Source organism: Pelodiscus sinensis, chromosome 2 (assembly GCF_049634645.1).
Source record: "Pelodiscus sinensis isolate JC-2024 chromosome 2, ASM4963464v1, whole genome shotgun sequence".
Lineage (NCBI taxonomy): Eukaryota > Metazoa > Chordata > Testudines > Trionychidae > Pelodiscus > Pelodiscus sinensis.
The window spans coordinates 87,518,733-87,534,235 of NC_134712.1; the positions used below are offsets into that span (position 1 = coordinate 87,518,733).

General features: G+C 44.4%; 1 protein-coding gene across 4 annotated transcripts in view; it reads right to left on the minus strand.

Moving 5' to 3' along the window:
- Positions 1-15,457, minus strand: part of CEP76 (centrosomal protein 76) — a 30,312-nt gene extending 14,855 nt beyond the window's left edge. For 2 of the 4 annotated variants that reach the window (XR_012901558.1, XM_075921002.1), the window contains exons 1-5: positions 15,329-15,457; positions 5,851-6,006; positions 4,273-4,354; positions 3,620-3,844; positions 1,922-2,107 (exon numbers count right to left, since the gene is read on the minus strand). Coding sequence is in view for 3 of the 4 variants with exons in the window: in XM_075921002.1 (XP_075777117.1) it covers positions 1,922-2,107; positions 3,620-3,844; positions 4,273-4,354; positions 5,851-6,006; positions 15,329-15,391 (712 nt within the window). In the remaining variant the exon portion in view is untranslated. Of the gene's footprint in view, positions 1-1,921; positions 2,108-3,619; positions 3,845-4,272; positions 4,355-5,850; positions 6,007-15,328 lie in introns of those variants that run through there. The other 2 variants (XM_075921003.1, XM_014570686.3) reach the window with 2 other exon arrangements.
- Between the last annotated feature and the right edge of the window lie 46 nt (positions 15,458-15,503).

Consider the following 15,503-nt stretch of genomic DNA (forward strand, 5'->3'; position numbering starts at 1 on the left):
ATACTTTCCCATGCTACGCCAATATTAAGTGATCTGGGATACTCGAAGAACACATCATAGCAGCAAAAGGTCCTGGTCTCTGCCAAGATTCCTGTAGCAACCACACCCTTTCCAGCTGTGTTACCCTCAGGAGACTAATATTGCACAATTACAAGGTGAAATTGGGAAAGTTGCGTAAGTGCTAGTCTGAAGTAATCCTTTCCTGTTTGGTGATCCATGCCAAAAATGTCTGTGTGTGTGCTCTGTTTGTGTGTGGTACAGTAAAACTCCAGTGGTCCGGCATCCAATGGGCCGGCACTCCTGATGGTCCGGCACCATCTGGAACCCGGAAGTGCTCCGGGCAGCCGGACAATTGGAGCTGCTCTGCCCCCGGCTTCTCCATTCAACCGCTGCTGAAACTGACCAGCGGTTGACTCGGGGAAGTCGGAGGCAGAGCAGCTGGGGTTCTGCAGGGTTGGTCCCCTAGCGCTGCCGCTCGGCACTGCGGGACCAACCCGGCAGCACCCCAGCTGCTCTGCCCCAGACTTCCCCAGAGTCAGCTGCTAGTCAGTTTCAGCAGCGGCTGACTCGGGTATGCCTGGGGCAGAGCAGCTGGGGTGCTGCCGGGTTGGTCCCGCAGTGCCGAGGGGCGCATCCCCCCCACTCCACCCCAGACCTTTTATAGTCCCCCCCCCCTTCTGATAGTCCGGTATATTTGATAATCCGGCACCCCCTGGGTCTTAAAGGTGCCGGATTATCGGAAGTTTACTGTACTAAGGGATCATCCTGGACCACAGTCAGCATGTTCATGACCAGAGTAGTGCCACACTGACTTTAAACATTCTCTTTCTTTTCACCCCAAACTTGATGCTGCTACTTTACAAAAGCAAACTCGTTAAAAAAATAGTTGGTTTTTGTAAGGGTGGACATTGGTGCCTGTCCTCAAACATCATCAATATCGCTGTGGGAAAGGGAGGCTATTATTTGCAGCCCCTAATCACAGATTTTTGAAAAGCAGTAACAAAAGATCCCTCCTACCCTTTCTTGTGCGCTTACCCTGCCTGCAAACCCAATTCTGCTCCCCAGCGCTCTGCCGTGCGTTGTACCTTACTAGTAGACACTTCTTTTAAAAGACAAATTTTGACTTTACACCAAGGCAATGTATTTACTACTGTGAAGTGTTTAAATCATTTCAAACATTAACCTTGTGTTTTCAACAATGTATGTTCTCAAAGGCTACCCTTAGGCTACGTCTACACTGGCCCCTTCTTCGGAAGGGGCATGCTAATTTTGAACTTGGGAATAGGGAAATCCGCGGGGGATTTAAATATTCCCCGCGGGGTTTAAATAAACATGGCCGCCGCTTTTTTCCCGGCTTGGGGAAAAGCCGGAAAAAAGCGTCTAGACTGGCGTGATCCTCCGGAATAAAGCCCTTTTCCGGAGGATCTCTTATTCCTACTTTGAAGGGCTTTATTCCGGAGGATCACGCCAGTCTAGACGCTTTTTTCCGGCTTTTCCCCAAGCCGGAAAAAAAGCGGCAGCCATGTTTATTTAAATCCCGCGGGGGATATTTAAATCCCCCGCGGATTTCCCTATTCCCAAGTTCAAAATTAGCATGCCCCTTCCGAAGAAGGGGCCTGTGTAGACGTAGCCTTAGAGTTTTGGGGTTTTTTTGCTTGTGGCTTGAACCTTATCTGGGGGGCATCCTCCATGCCAGCAAAGACTGTCCTAAATAAGAAGGCAGAAGAAAAGCACACTAGGGAAAACATGTTTTATGATCCGATGCATTCCTCAGACTGACAGGATCCAGCTCAATGCACAGAGACTTTCATTGTTAATTAGCCAAACCATGATGAAATCATATTGCAAATACTGGTTTCAGTCACAAGTGACTTTTATATAATATTTATTTTGCTAGTTTAGCTTTAGTATTTAATCTTACCTACACCCAGAAGTTCTACAGCAACATTTGTTACTCTGTTCTCTGCACCAAGGACAGATCGCCATTCCAAGAAATAGGATGCCACTAATGTGGTCTCACCAAACATGTCAGTTTTGATCAGAACCAGATGCACTGGATCACATATTGATAACATAGCAGTTGCATCCACTATCTTACTTCCATCACCTGCCATTATTAGACCAATAGAAAACAAGCACTTTACAATTATATCAGATTATATCAGAGTACTATCATTACAAATTCTCCCCACTAAAATTGCTTTACAAATCTAACACACAACTACACTCAATTTTTTTTAAATTATTGCATAAATTAAAAAACAAGTCAGTTCTGGCCACTCATCTCACCCAATCTCAAAGAAAGACACTGCAGAAAAAGATGGGGGTCAGAGACAAATTATGACAGAGTGAGGGGAAGATTTCCATATGAGCAAAGGTTGAAAAGATTAGCGTTCTTTAGTTTATAAAGGTAACAGTTGGAAAGAATGGACAAATGGACAAGATGCCAGTGCAGAGAAACCTGAGCATAATGACTGTTAGAGAGAAAGTAAATTTAAGCATTCTTATTTGGCCCTTCTAATAATAAAAAAACAAGGAAATATTCAATTAAATGGAAAGGTAAACTTAAAACTGATAAAAAGGAAATGTTTGGGGTTTTTTAATCATGAAGCATTCCTAACCTGTGGATCTCACTGCCTCAAGACGTTTGGGGAAAACTCTTAATAGAATTTAAAAAAAAAACATTTATGTTAGCTGGGATAATTAAAAAAATAAATAATATAACCATTATGCTTCAGGGCACAAGGCAACTACTACCTGACAGAAGTTAAAAAGAAACTTCTCCTGTAGACAGATTATTCCATAATAGTCTTGTATGGGCTCTTTTGAAATATCGAGCATCTTAGCTGCACCTCTGATCTGATGTAGTACAACAATTCCTACATTCCTATGTTTTAATTTATACTGCTTTATGCATGAATATAGAATTTTCATATGCTGCTTTACTATCTGACAATTTGAACCAAAAGAACTACATAGTATTGTGGTTCAATATATAAACAATGATAGGATCTTTTAATACTTGCAATAGCATAGAATATTTCAGTGGCTACAAGGCCTTTAACCTTGAACTATGCAGCCAAAGCACAACGATTTTCCAGCATGAAATACATTCTGTTACATCATGTTGATTGAAATAAAATATTATTTTGGAAGTTTACTACATGGTAATAATTCTGCCCACTACACTCCTTTTACAACATATTTTGACTGTTTTCACCTAAGTCACCATATTATCTCTATATCTCTTTAGAAAAAGAATTGGCATCATTGTACCAAAGCCTACAGCCCGCAGAGATGTGGCAGTGGCCACCATCTATATTGATATGCTAATATTATTAATTTAACAATCTATAATGTAATGCAATCAGTCTACATATTCTAATTCTAACTACTCAAAAAATTATTGCAATGTTCCAGAAACAGTCCCTTCATTTCCAATCAAATCATGATTAGATAAATGTAGTATTGAAAAAATAATGCACTGCATTATCAGACAATGAACACTTTCTCTTGAATTTGCCCTATTATTGATCAAAATAATATAAAATATTTTAAACAAATCCATAATCTTAGTACAATACATTACATATATTTTCAGACTTACAGTGTTCCTTACCTAGGTTATCCTTGTGTACTTCAAGTAAAAAACCATCATGAAAATCTGGTTCACAGGCACATGGGACAGGTTTAGAGCGAAAACGTTGGTTTCGAAAGTGCAAACACAGAGTGAAAGTAGAACAAATTTGACCAGGTAAAGGTTCAGGTTCTTGCAGATGTTCCAGAAAAGCTTTTCCACCCAAAACCTGAAGGTAAAGATACCTCCGTGTTGGGTCAATGTTAGCTGCAAAGTGTAGCAATAAATGTAAAGAAACTGCCAACAGGTCTTAAGGAATGTATTTAAAACATCAGTAAACTAATACAGATTATCACAAGGCACAGTTTCAACAAAAGTGATATAGAAGTGTTTGAAATAATGGATAAAACTGGTTCTTAAGATATTTTAGCAAACATTTCAGATTATGCTAGCATGTGTGATTTGTTGGTTATGCTGCTGCTTACATGACATGTCTTTCTGCTATTTACACTATTTTATTTCCAGTTGATGAACAGGAAAAACTTTTGCTTTCTGTACATTATGGAAATTATTTTAACTGAATTCCTAAAACATAAAACCTCATTAAGTTTGAAGAGTTAAATTTACAATTTGTAAGTAAACATTCATATTTCTTATGGAATTATTATCCAGGTACTAAATTAACAAAAACATACTTTTTTGCAGTATTGGGGGTTGTCTGTCAATAAAATGTGTAGCCGGTTTTGGAGTTGAAGCCATCTCTCTGTCATTCACATCCTAGAATTACAGTTCAAAGAAATTTTTAAAGAGTGAAGGAAGAAAATCTTGCTCATGAAACTTGGGATGTAAGAGTTTAACCCATTAACTAATAAGCCGATGATTACTGATTTCTATTACCTGTTAAACTCTGGCCGCTCCCATGGCACCAGTTGCCCTGTGTTCTGTGTACATTGGCTTCTAGCTCCGCTCCCAGACAGCTGGCTACCACCCCACATTGTGAGGCCTGCCAGTCCACTCTTGGGGTCTGGCTCCGCTGCTGGGGAGCCGGATGCCCCATGCTGTGGGTTCTGCAGCCCGCAGGCTCCCGGCACGTGGCAAGAGCCTGCTGGCTGCAAAGCCTGTAGCACGGGGCAGCTGGTGCCCTGGGAATAGGGCCAGCAGCAGAGCTGGCAGCACAGAGTAGCCAGCACCCCAGGAGTGGGACTGGCAAGGGATATCCCGGGAGTGGCCATGGGGGCACCCCTCCACCATCCTTCCCTCCCTACTCATACACCCCAGGGTAAAATAGTTAGTCATGTAACCAATAGGATTTTTAATGGTCACATGGTTACTGTTATAGATTTTTTACATCCTAATTGAAACCCTGAGAATTCCTCACTCCCACCACCATCCCAACCCCACAATGCCTTGAACACCTCCCTTCTTACAAGTCAGTACACCCTGCTACCTGACTGAACAGTTTAATACTGTACACATAATAGGGATGTAAGCAAGTAGTCAACTAACCAATAATCCTAGGCTTATCGGTTAGTCAAGTTGACTACTCCCATTTCCCCATTCCCTTGCTGCCTCAGAGGCAGCAGTGCAAGGAGGGGGGGGCAGGGGAAGCTGCCACAAAGCAGCCTCTGTTTGCAGCGACCTGGGCTGGCCGCCAGCAGAGGCTGCTCCGGCAGCAGCCCCTGTTCATGGGGGGGTCCCAGCTCCCTGCTGAACTCCCCCCGCACTCTGCAGACAGAGCAGGTATTTCACTAATCATGTAGTTGATAGAATTTTTATTGACTACATGATTAGTTGATAAGGGAAGGCGTTTAGTCCCGGCTCATGCCAGGTCCGGGAGGTACCTCGCTGCAGCTCTGCAGTTTAAATGTAGTAGGAGCCAGGCTGCCTGCCTGCCTGCCTGGCTTTAACTACATTTAAAATTCAGAGCCACAGTGGGGGTAGCTCTCGGACCTGGCACGAGTTGGGACTGAGCACCTTCCCTTATCGACTAATCATGTGGTCGATAAAAATTCTATTGACTACATGATTAGTGAAATACCTGCTTCTTAACATTCTAACACGTAACTTCAACTGATTTCAGAAACAAGGACTTCAGAATAAATGTTACACTGATTTGCTAACAATCTGGTAACAGTAATTAAAGCTAATATAAGTATCATTTCAGTACATTGAGCTTTCACTCTCCGTTGAATTTCCACAATGCCAAGATGACAATTCCACTCTGATTCACATATTTTTTGTTTGTTTCAAGCCCTCATCTCAGTACAACTCACAGTTACAAATGTAAGTTCTTTCATAACATCATCAATGATTCCCCGTCGTCTTAAAGCCTTCATCAGATCTTCTGCAGATAACTGTTGATGCTCGGGCGCTAATTCTTCACGTATAGTCTCAGCAAGAACTTCTCGGATTCTGCCATGGACATCCATCTAAAAGAGAACTCTTTATATTATATCCTATATAACAATCTACCCAATCTCTGACAAGATCTCAAACCACTATTCTTTGATACTCCTACTACTCTTAGAACCGTATGTGAGCAGCATGGTAGTGGATTAAAATTAACAATCCTGTGAACAAACAGCAGCCCGGGTGAAACAGTACCATGGTACACAATTTATTTCCTTTTTTTTGACTGTGCAAAGAATGGCATCACTGGTTTCCAAAAGCAGGAGAAATCGCAAAATACTTCCCTACATTACTTTGGTCATTTTGCAGCTACCTTTACCTTCACTACCAAATAGTGTAGAGAATTATTTTCATTTGCTAATAATTTGTCATCAGTCATTAAAGCCAATAAAAACAACAACTGAGTGCACTGAGCTTTCTCTCTATTGAAACCATTTCTTTATTCCCAATAATAGTAGGGATTTTAGCTAACTCCATATTGATTGGATACATAGAATCATAGAATAATAGGACTGGAAGGGACCTCAAGAGGTCATCGAGTCCAGCCCCCCGCCCTCAAGGCAGGACCAAGCTCCGTCTACACCATCCCTGACAGATGTCTATCTAACCTGTTCTTAAATATCTCCAGAGAGGGAGATTCCACCACCTCCCTTGGCAATTTATTCCAATATTTGACCACCCTGACAATTAGGAATTTTTTCCTAATGTCCAATCTAAACCTCCCCTGCCGCACTTTAAGCCCATTACTCCTTGTCCTGTCCTCAGAAACCAAGAGGAACAAATTTTCTCCTTCCTCCTTGTGACACCCTTTTAGATATTTGAAAACCGCTATCATGTCCCCCCTTAATCTTCTTTTTTCCAAACTAAACAAGCCCAGTTCCTGAAGTCTGGCTTCATAGGTCATGTTCTCTAAACCTTTAATCATTCTTGTCGCTCTTCTCTGTACCCTTTCCAATTTCTCCACATCTTTCTTGAAATGTGGCGCCCAGAACTGGACACAGTACTCCAGCTGAGGCCTAACTAGTGCAGAGTAGAGCGGCAGAATGACTTCACGAGTTTTGCTTACAACACACCTGTTGATACAACCTAGAATCATATTTGCTTTTTTTGCAACAGCATCACACTGTTGACTCATATTCAACTTGTGGTCCACTATGACCCCTAGATCCCTTTCCGCCATGCTCCTTCCTAGACAGTCGCTTCCCATCTTGTATGTATGGAACTGATTGTTCCTTCCTAAGTGGAGCACTTTGCATTTCTCTTTATTAAACCTCATCCTGTTTACCTCTGACCATTTCTCTAACTTGCTAAGGTCATTTTGAATTATGTCCCTATCCTCCAAAGAAGTTGCAACCCCACCCAGTTTGGTATCATCTGCAAACTTAATAAGCGTACTCTCTATCCCAATATCTACATCATTGATGAAGATATTGAACAGTACGGGTCCCAAAACAGACCCTTGAGGAACTCCACTTGTTATCCCTTTCCAGCAGGATTTAGAACCGTTAACAACAACTCTCTGACTACGGTTATCCAGCCAATTATGCACCCACCTTATCGTGGCCCTATCTAAGTTATATTTGCCTAGTTTATCAATAAGAATATCATGCGAGACAGTATCAAATGCCTTACTAAAGTCTAGGTATATGACATCCACCACTTCTCCCTTATCCACAAGGCTCGTTATCTTATCAAAGAAAGCTATCAGATTAGTTTGGCATGACTTGTTCTTCACAAACCCATGCTGGCTATTCCCTATCACTTTATTACCTTCCAAGTGTTTGCATATGATTTCCTTAATTACCTGCTCCATTATCTTCCCTGGGACAGACGTTAAACTGACCGGTCTGTAGTTTCCTGGGTTGTTCTTATTCCCCTTTTTATAGATTGGCACAATATTTGCCCTTTTCCAGTCTTCTGGAATCTCCCCTGTCTGCCATGATTTTTCAAAAATCATAGCTAAAGGCTCAGATACCTCCTCTATCAGCTCCTTGAGTATCCTGGGATGCATTTCATCAGGACCTGGTGACTTGCTGACATCTAACTTTCCTAAGTGATTTTTAACTTGTTCTTTGTGTATCCTATCTTCTAAACTTACCCTCTCTCTGCTTGTATTCACTACATTAGGCACACCTCCAGACTTCTCGGTGAAGACCGAAACAAAGAAGTCATTGAGCATCTCTGCCATTTCCAAGTTTCCTGTTACTGCTTCTCCCTCCTCACTAAGCAGTGGGCCTACCCTGTCCTTGGTCTTCCTCTTGCTTTTAATGTATTTATAAAAGGTCTTCTTGTTTCCCTTTATGCCTGTAGCTAGTTTGATCTCATTTTGTGCCTTTGCCTTTCTAATCTTGCCCCTGCATTCCCGTGTTGCTTGCCTATATTCATCCTTTGTTAGTTGTCCTAGTTTCCATTTTTTATATGACTCCTTTTTTATTTTGAGATCATGCAAGATCTCCTTGTTAAGCTAAGCTGGTCTTTTGCCATATTTTCTATCTTTCCTACACAGCGGAATTGTTTGCTTTTGGGCCCTTAACAACGTCCCTTTGAAATACTTCCAACTCTCCTCAGTTGTTTTTCCCTTCAGTCTTGCTTCCCATGGGACCTTACCTACAAGTTCTCTGAGCTTATCAAAATCTGCCTTCCTGAAATCCATTACCTCAATTGTGCTGGTCTCCCTTCTACCTTTCCTTAAGATCATGAACTCTATTATTTCATGATCACTGTCCCCTATACTGTCTTCCACTTTCAAGTTCTCAACTAGTTCCTCCCTATTTGTTAAAACCAAATCCAGACCAGCTTCTCCTCTGGTAGCTTTTTCAACCTTCTGAAACAGAAAGTTGTCTCCAATGCAGTCCAGAAACGTATTGGATAGCCTGTGCCCCGCTGTGTTAGTTTCCCAACATATGTCTGGATAGTTGAAGTCCCCAGTCACCACCATATCTTGGGCTTTGGATAGTTTTGTTAATTGTTTAAAACAAAACACAAGACAAGATGTAGATATACACTTTCTACACACCTGTAGGGACTGCTTCGTGGAACAGCTAGTCTTGGACCCTATAAGGCAGAGATAGGAAACCTTTTTTGGGTTGGGGGCCACTGACCCCAGAGCAAGTAGATTTTGTGTGCTCCAGCCCCACAGGGGAGCTCTGAGATGCTGGGGTCAGATCCAGGGAAGCCGGGGGCCACAGGTTCCCCACCCCTGCCAAAAGGGAAGAGGCAATTTTTTATTTAGTCCTAGATGAAGCACAGGATCTGGTTCAAGAGGTGAATATAGCTGAACCATTCAATAAACAAGTGGGTTGTGCCCACGAAAGTTCATGATACTAACTTTCATGGCTCATGGGTCCAATATTGGATTTGCACAGTCAATTACAATAGCTATGTGCCAGTCTATTATATATATTTTTGTTAGTCTCTAAGGTGCTACAGGACCATTGGTTTTTAAGTTTTTTCACTCAATAATAGTGACCTAAGTTTCCTCTAAGTTGTGCGGCTGCACAGCAGCCTATTAAGGGCTGTGGCAGGGAGAGGAGCCTCTCCCCCAACCTCAGCCCTAAAGCTGCCATCATGGAGAGAAGCACCTCTACCCTCCCAATCCAGGTGCTGCTTTCAGGAGAGAGGGCTAGTGGGAGTTCTCTCTCCTTGCTTTAACCCTGGGGCAGCTTGCAGTCCAAGGCCCTCATCCCCAGCCTCATATGCCAGCTGGTGCCCTTAGCCTGCCCCTCCTACCCACATGTCAACCTTTTGCCCTAGCCCTGAGCCACCTCCCATGCCCTGAACAACTCATTCCTAGCCCCTCCCCAGATCCTGCATCTCCAGACAGAACCCTCAAACACCCCTGTACTGCCAACCCTCTGCTACAGGCCTAAGTCCTCTCCCACACACTGAATCCCAAGAGTTCTGAAGAAATTCAAATATGAATCTGCAGAACTACTAACAATGTAAAATATTGTTTAAACCAGCTTCTGTAACAGATGACTGAAAGATAGCTAATGTACACTGATTTAAAAAAAAGGTCCAGAGGCAATTCTGGCAATTACAGGCATATGAGCCTACCCTACAGTACCAGGCAAATTGGCTGAAAAATATACTAAAGAACAGAATTATCAGACACACTAATGAACACAGTCTATTGAGGAAGAGTCAACACCGCTTTTGTAAAGAGTAATCATGCCTCCTCAATCTACTGGAATCTCTGAGGGTGTCAACAAGCATGCAATCAAGACTGATCTGGTTGCTATAGTGCAGCGTTTCCCAAAGTGTGGTCTGCGGCCCAGTACCGGTCCACAGAAAAATTATCGCACACGATCCTATTCATTTGTGTGACGGGCATGCTCCTAGGCAGCAGGGCTAGATCCGGCAGACGCTAGGACCCAGGGAGAAGGCCGTGCGCACTGACACAGAATGCCCAGCGCTGGATACAGCCAGGGGAGCCGGCACCGGCGGATAAAGCCGCCGGGATTGGGGCTGGGGGAGAGGGGAGGGCAGTAAGTGGCTAAAAGATAAGTAAAGTGTAGGAACAAATGTTCCATTCTCACAATGGAGACAAGTAATAAAAGAGTGCCCCAATAATCTGTTCTGGGACCTGTGCTGTTCAACATATTTGTAAATAACATGGAAAAAGGGTAAACAGTGAAGTGGACAAGTTTTCAGATTATACAAAATTTCTCAAGGAAACAAGTCCAAAGCTGACTGAGAAGAGAACACAAAAACTGTATGGCTGGGCAATTGGCAAATGAAATTCACTCATGAAAAGCAAAGTAATGCACATTGATGTTATTTTTTTTTCTTTTTCCCTTTCCTGATGGTTCATTTTCTATTAGCTGTTCTGACAGCTGCTGCACACTGAGCAAATTTTTTAGAGTACTATCCACACTTACGTTAAGATCACTTTCTTGAGTGATAACTAATTTAGACCCCATCATTTTATATGCTACCGCTGTTACTGGTGTCACCAATTGATTGATTTGGTTTTTTTCCCTCCTCAAAACTGTTTTGCCCAAGCCTCAGAAGAACACAGGAGAAAGAATTTACACTGAAACAATGCCAAGGGCCTTGAGATGGGGCCCGGGAGAAAAACTGGGCTGCACATGGCTCTCCAATCGTGAGCATTTTCAAAGTACTATTTTTTCCTGCCCACTTACTAGCCTAGGTTCTCTCTCACTGACCCCTTTAACAACTCTCCTCTGTTCACCCCCTCCACATTAAATTAACATGCAGCTTTATCTATATTTCTTTTAGATGACTGTCTCAAGATGGAAGTACTTCTGAGCAAAAGCAGAATTTCCAGACTCATCTCTATTCACCACCTTGACTCAGGCACCAACTATATGTTATAATTAAAGCAGTGGTGGGCAACCTGTGGCCTGAGGGCTGAATGTGGCCCATTGGAGTTCTATGTTTGCCCCACAAGACATTTAGTTTACCATTGTCCATGCCTAGGGTTGCAGATTCTGCTGGTTTTCGTTCACATTTTTTTCTCTTACCAGTACTGCAAGTGACATGCACTTAAAGGGTACATGAAATGAGGTGTGTGCTGGTTGCGCACACAACATTATGAGAGCCAGGTGCTTCCTCTGCATTCAAAGTGCTGGTATGGTTTAAATCGACCCCCCCCCCCCCACACACACAAATTCTAGGCACACAAGTATAGTTAACAAAACTACACTATCTTCGGAAACCTTTTTTTTAATGACAATCTTATGGCCCACTGAGATGGAGGGCTACTCATGCAGCCCATTCACTATCCTAGGTTCTCCCTCACTGAGTTAAAGCTTTATCCCCTTCTAACATGGCAGCAGTTCTACCAGAAAAAGATGCTCAGTGTGGTTATAGTTATTCCCATTTAAGGAAATAACTATACTAGATTAATAATGGTTTAATAATGGACAGTGAATCCAAGTAATTACTGCCATAACTGCCCACCCAAACCTCACCTTCCAAAACTATACTGGTAAAATAAGTGCAGAGTAGGCCTCAACTACTTGGATTCACTGTCCATTATTTTGGCAGCATTTCGGACCTTGAACAATGTCTCTCTCTCATATCTGCAAATCTACCCGTCTTGAAATCCTTATCCAGGCTTTTGTATTATTTTGTGTCTCAAACTCCAGAGTTCTGCCCGCACAGAATTCTGCCCTACAAGAACTGTCTTGTATTTAAGAGACTAGGCTGGAATTCATGAAATCTGGATTCTGTTGCTGGTTTCATCGCAGACTTTCTGCCTGACCATTAGTGATGTAAATGTTTAACCAGTTAACTGATAAGCTTCACCCTTAACAGGTGAGGCTTATTGGTTAAAGTTAACCAGTGGGGCCTGGAACAGATCTCCACCTGCCATGGGCAAGGGGCTGCTCCAGCCCCACTGAGGGCCTGCCATGAACAGGAGCTGCTCTGTCCGGGTATCCGCAGTCCCCCGCCCATCCCTCACCATAATCCATTAACAACTGGTTAAACATTTTTAACCTGTTAACTAATTAAATGGGATTTTACATTCCTATTGTATACCAGTGATAATTAGAGATGAAAGCTTCTAGTTGCGTAGCTGACTACCTGATAAGCACAGGCTTATCAGGTAGTTGAGTGACTACTTAACTAGTCTCCCTCTGCTGTCTCTGTATCAGAGGCAGCAAGGGGGGGAAGCAGGAGCCAGTGCTGGGGGGAGTCGGCTTAAAAGCCAGTTCCCCTCAGCACCATCTACACAGTGCGGGGGTGGAAGCAGGGAAGGCTGAGCTGTAGTGGTCCCGGTGGCACCATGAGATGGGACTGTTCAGTCCCGGCTAGCACTGCCCCCGGGAGCCAACCCCACTGCAGGATCGCTCCGACCCCCTTATTGACTGATATTTAACATCCCTAGTGAGAATCTGGTCACATCATCCCATAAATTCATCCTTGCAAACAATATTGAACAATCACCTCCAAATATGCGAGACATGTCAAAACTTGGTGACTGAAACCGAACGCTTTGACAACACTTGTCTCTGCCTTCCACATGAACACACAAGAAACCAAATGCCACTGAAAGTGGACTTTTGAGATCTGCCTATACTACATGACTACAACCCATGGCATTAAACTCAACTGGATGCTGAACTATTGCCAACATCTTGATAATATCACAAAGAAGATAAAGAAGAAGGTTAACATCATCCAGAAGCTCATTAGCACATTGTGGAGATGTGATGAATGCATGCTTCGAACATCACTATATGCTCTTGTCTTGGCATCAGCAAAAATGTGCCAGTCTGGTGCAAAGCTTCAGTGGGTAGGCACTGAACTCAACATCATGCTCAGCCTTGTTGGTGATTCTCTGAAATCAACCCCAACCAATATGTGGGTCTCTCAATTTTGGTAGGCATAGTTCCAGCCACGGTCAGGTTATGCTAGATACTGCTTGTGGCCAGGAGTACAATTTCTTGGCCACTCTGGACTAATCCCCTGTAGGCAGGGTTTGAATCAATGCTTCCATTACAGCCAGCTGGAATGGGAAAGAAATCCTGGGTGTGGTTAGGTAAAAATAGTTCGCTCAGTTTGCTTAGACCTACTAGATATTCAACAGTTAGAATGGTGTTTTGCCCATTGTTGTGGAGCCACAAACTCTGTTGACCCTAAATGCAGGAATTGTAAGATATGACCACCAATGCTTGCAGTTATTGGGGGAATGCAGAAAAGTCATACTGTGTTTCACTCAGTTTAAAGGAGAGAGACTATCAGTGTAAAGAATAAGGCTTTCTCTGCCAAAACTCTGGAAAGTCAACTGGGAGGAGGGCAGAACTCTGAATCAGCAGGCTGCATGCACTCCAGGCGTGAGCTGTAAGACTGGTTCAACCTGTTTTGTCCCCCTCCTCCCCAAATCCGGTCTAATGTAAGAAGTAGAACAGAGTCCATAAAGTCAAGTATCAGAGGGGTAGCCGTGTTAGTCTGAATCTGCAAAAGCGACGAGGAGTCCTGTGGCACCTTATAGACTAACTGAAGTGTAGGAGCATAAGCTTTCGTGGGCAAAGACCCACTTCGTCAGATGCATGCATCTGACGAAGTGGGTCTTTGCCCACGAAAGCTTATGCTCCTACACTTCAGTTAGTCTATAAGGTGCCACAGGACTCCTCGTCGCTTTTGCAGAGTCCATAAAGAGTCTCTTTTTGATTTTAAAATGTATTCCAGCGGATGCTGGAATTTTTTGGCTAGACTGTGCTTTTGGCCAAGCGTTAAAATCACTGAGCAGCTGAAATCACAAAGGTTTGGCCCAAAGCCAAATCTACCACAAGGCTGTTGGAGGGAGCGGCCAGCAGGTAACTGGTGGAGCGGCTGGCAGGAGCAGGAAGTGAGCGGCATTGCCACATCCTCAAGGAGGGGAGACAACATGATGATGTACCTATAAGCTCTGGGTCTGCATTGACTGGACAGAGCCATGAGCAGGGTGTTTGAAGTGGGGGGAAAGCACACTATATGAGTTGGAGGGTAGATTAAAGATCTCGGGACCGTATCTTGCTTCTGGGTTTTGTTTGTGTGTGTTTCTGTGGATTAATGTTACATTGCTGTCATTAAATAGACTGTTTCTGTCTCCGACCCAGTGCTTGAGAGAGAAGAATTACCTTTAAAGGCACCCAGTGGGTAGGTTTACTGGCTTGAGCCAGTGTGGGTACATTGTTGAAAGAACTCCCTAGATACTGAACTGGCCCTTCTGACTGCCAAGTGCTACCTACAGAAGGGTTACACCACCTCAGTTCACTCCCTCTCTCCGCACTGAGAGCCAAGGTTTCCACAGGACTATCACACAGGCCAATGGAAAAGCTGCCAGCACTCATTGGCACAAGTCATGGATGGCTTGCGATGTCCCAATCAAAGACTCAAAGGTAGAGATAATGAAAAATCCAACCCTCTGTCTTCCCCACAGGCAGCAGCCAGCACTGCCTGGACAAGTGTGTGCGCTGTAAAGATTCAAAGGCCGGCCAGCTGGTTAGCAGAGCCCCCCTCAGCCAGCGGGATGTGTGGCGAGCGGTGGTGCGCAGCCGCACTTGCCTCGGGGCACATACAACTGATGGGGCGGGTGGGAGAAGTGGCGGGACCCTTGGCGGGTAACTCGCGCCGACAGGGAAAAGGCAGAGAACGCCCGAGCTGCGGGGATACGAGCCCCGGGACGCAGCTGCCCCCATTGTGCCTGCAGGCTGGGGGGGGGGAGGGGGGGGGCACTATAACGTCGGTCCGAGCGCCTCAGCCCCGCTGCTTCTCACACGAGCGGCGCGAGCAGACACCAGCCCGCCCCCCACAGTGAAGCCGGCACGAGCCCTCCGCGCGCAGGGTAAAGCCCCGGCCGAGCCGGCGCGCGCACTTCCTGCCCCTCACCCTGGCCAGCTGCTGGCGGATGATCTGCTTCAGCTCCGAAGCTTTCTCCGGAGGCAGCGCCATGGCGAACCCCCAACACCCAGAGCCGGTGCCCCCTCCCCCCAGCCCCGCCCACTGCGCTCCGCAACCGCGCGCTCCGCCCCAACCGCTTTTCGAACAAGCGTCCCGCCAGAGC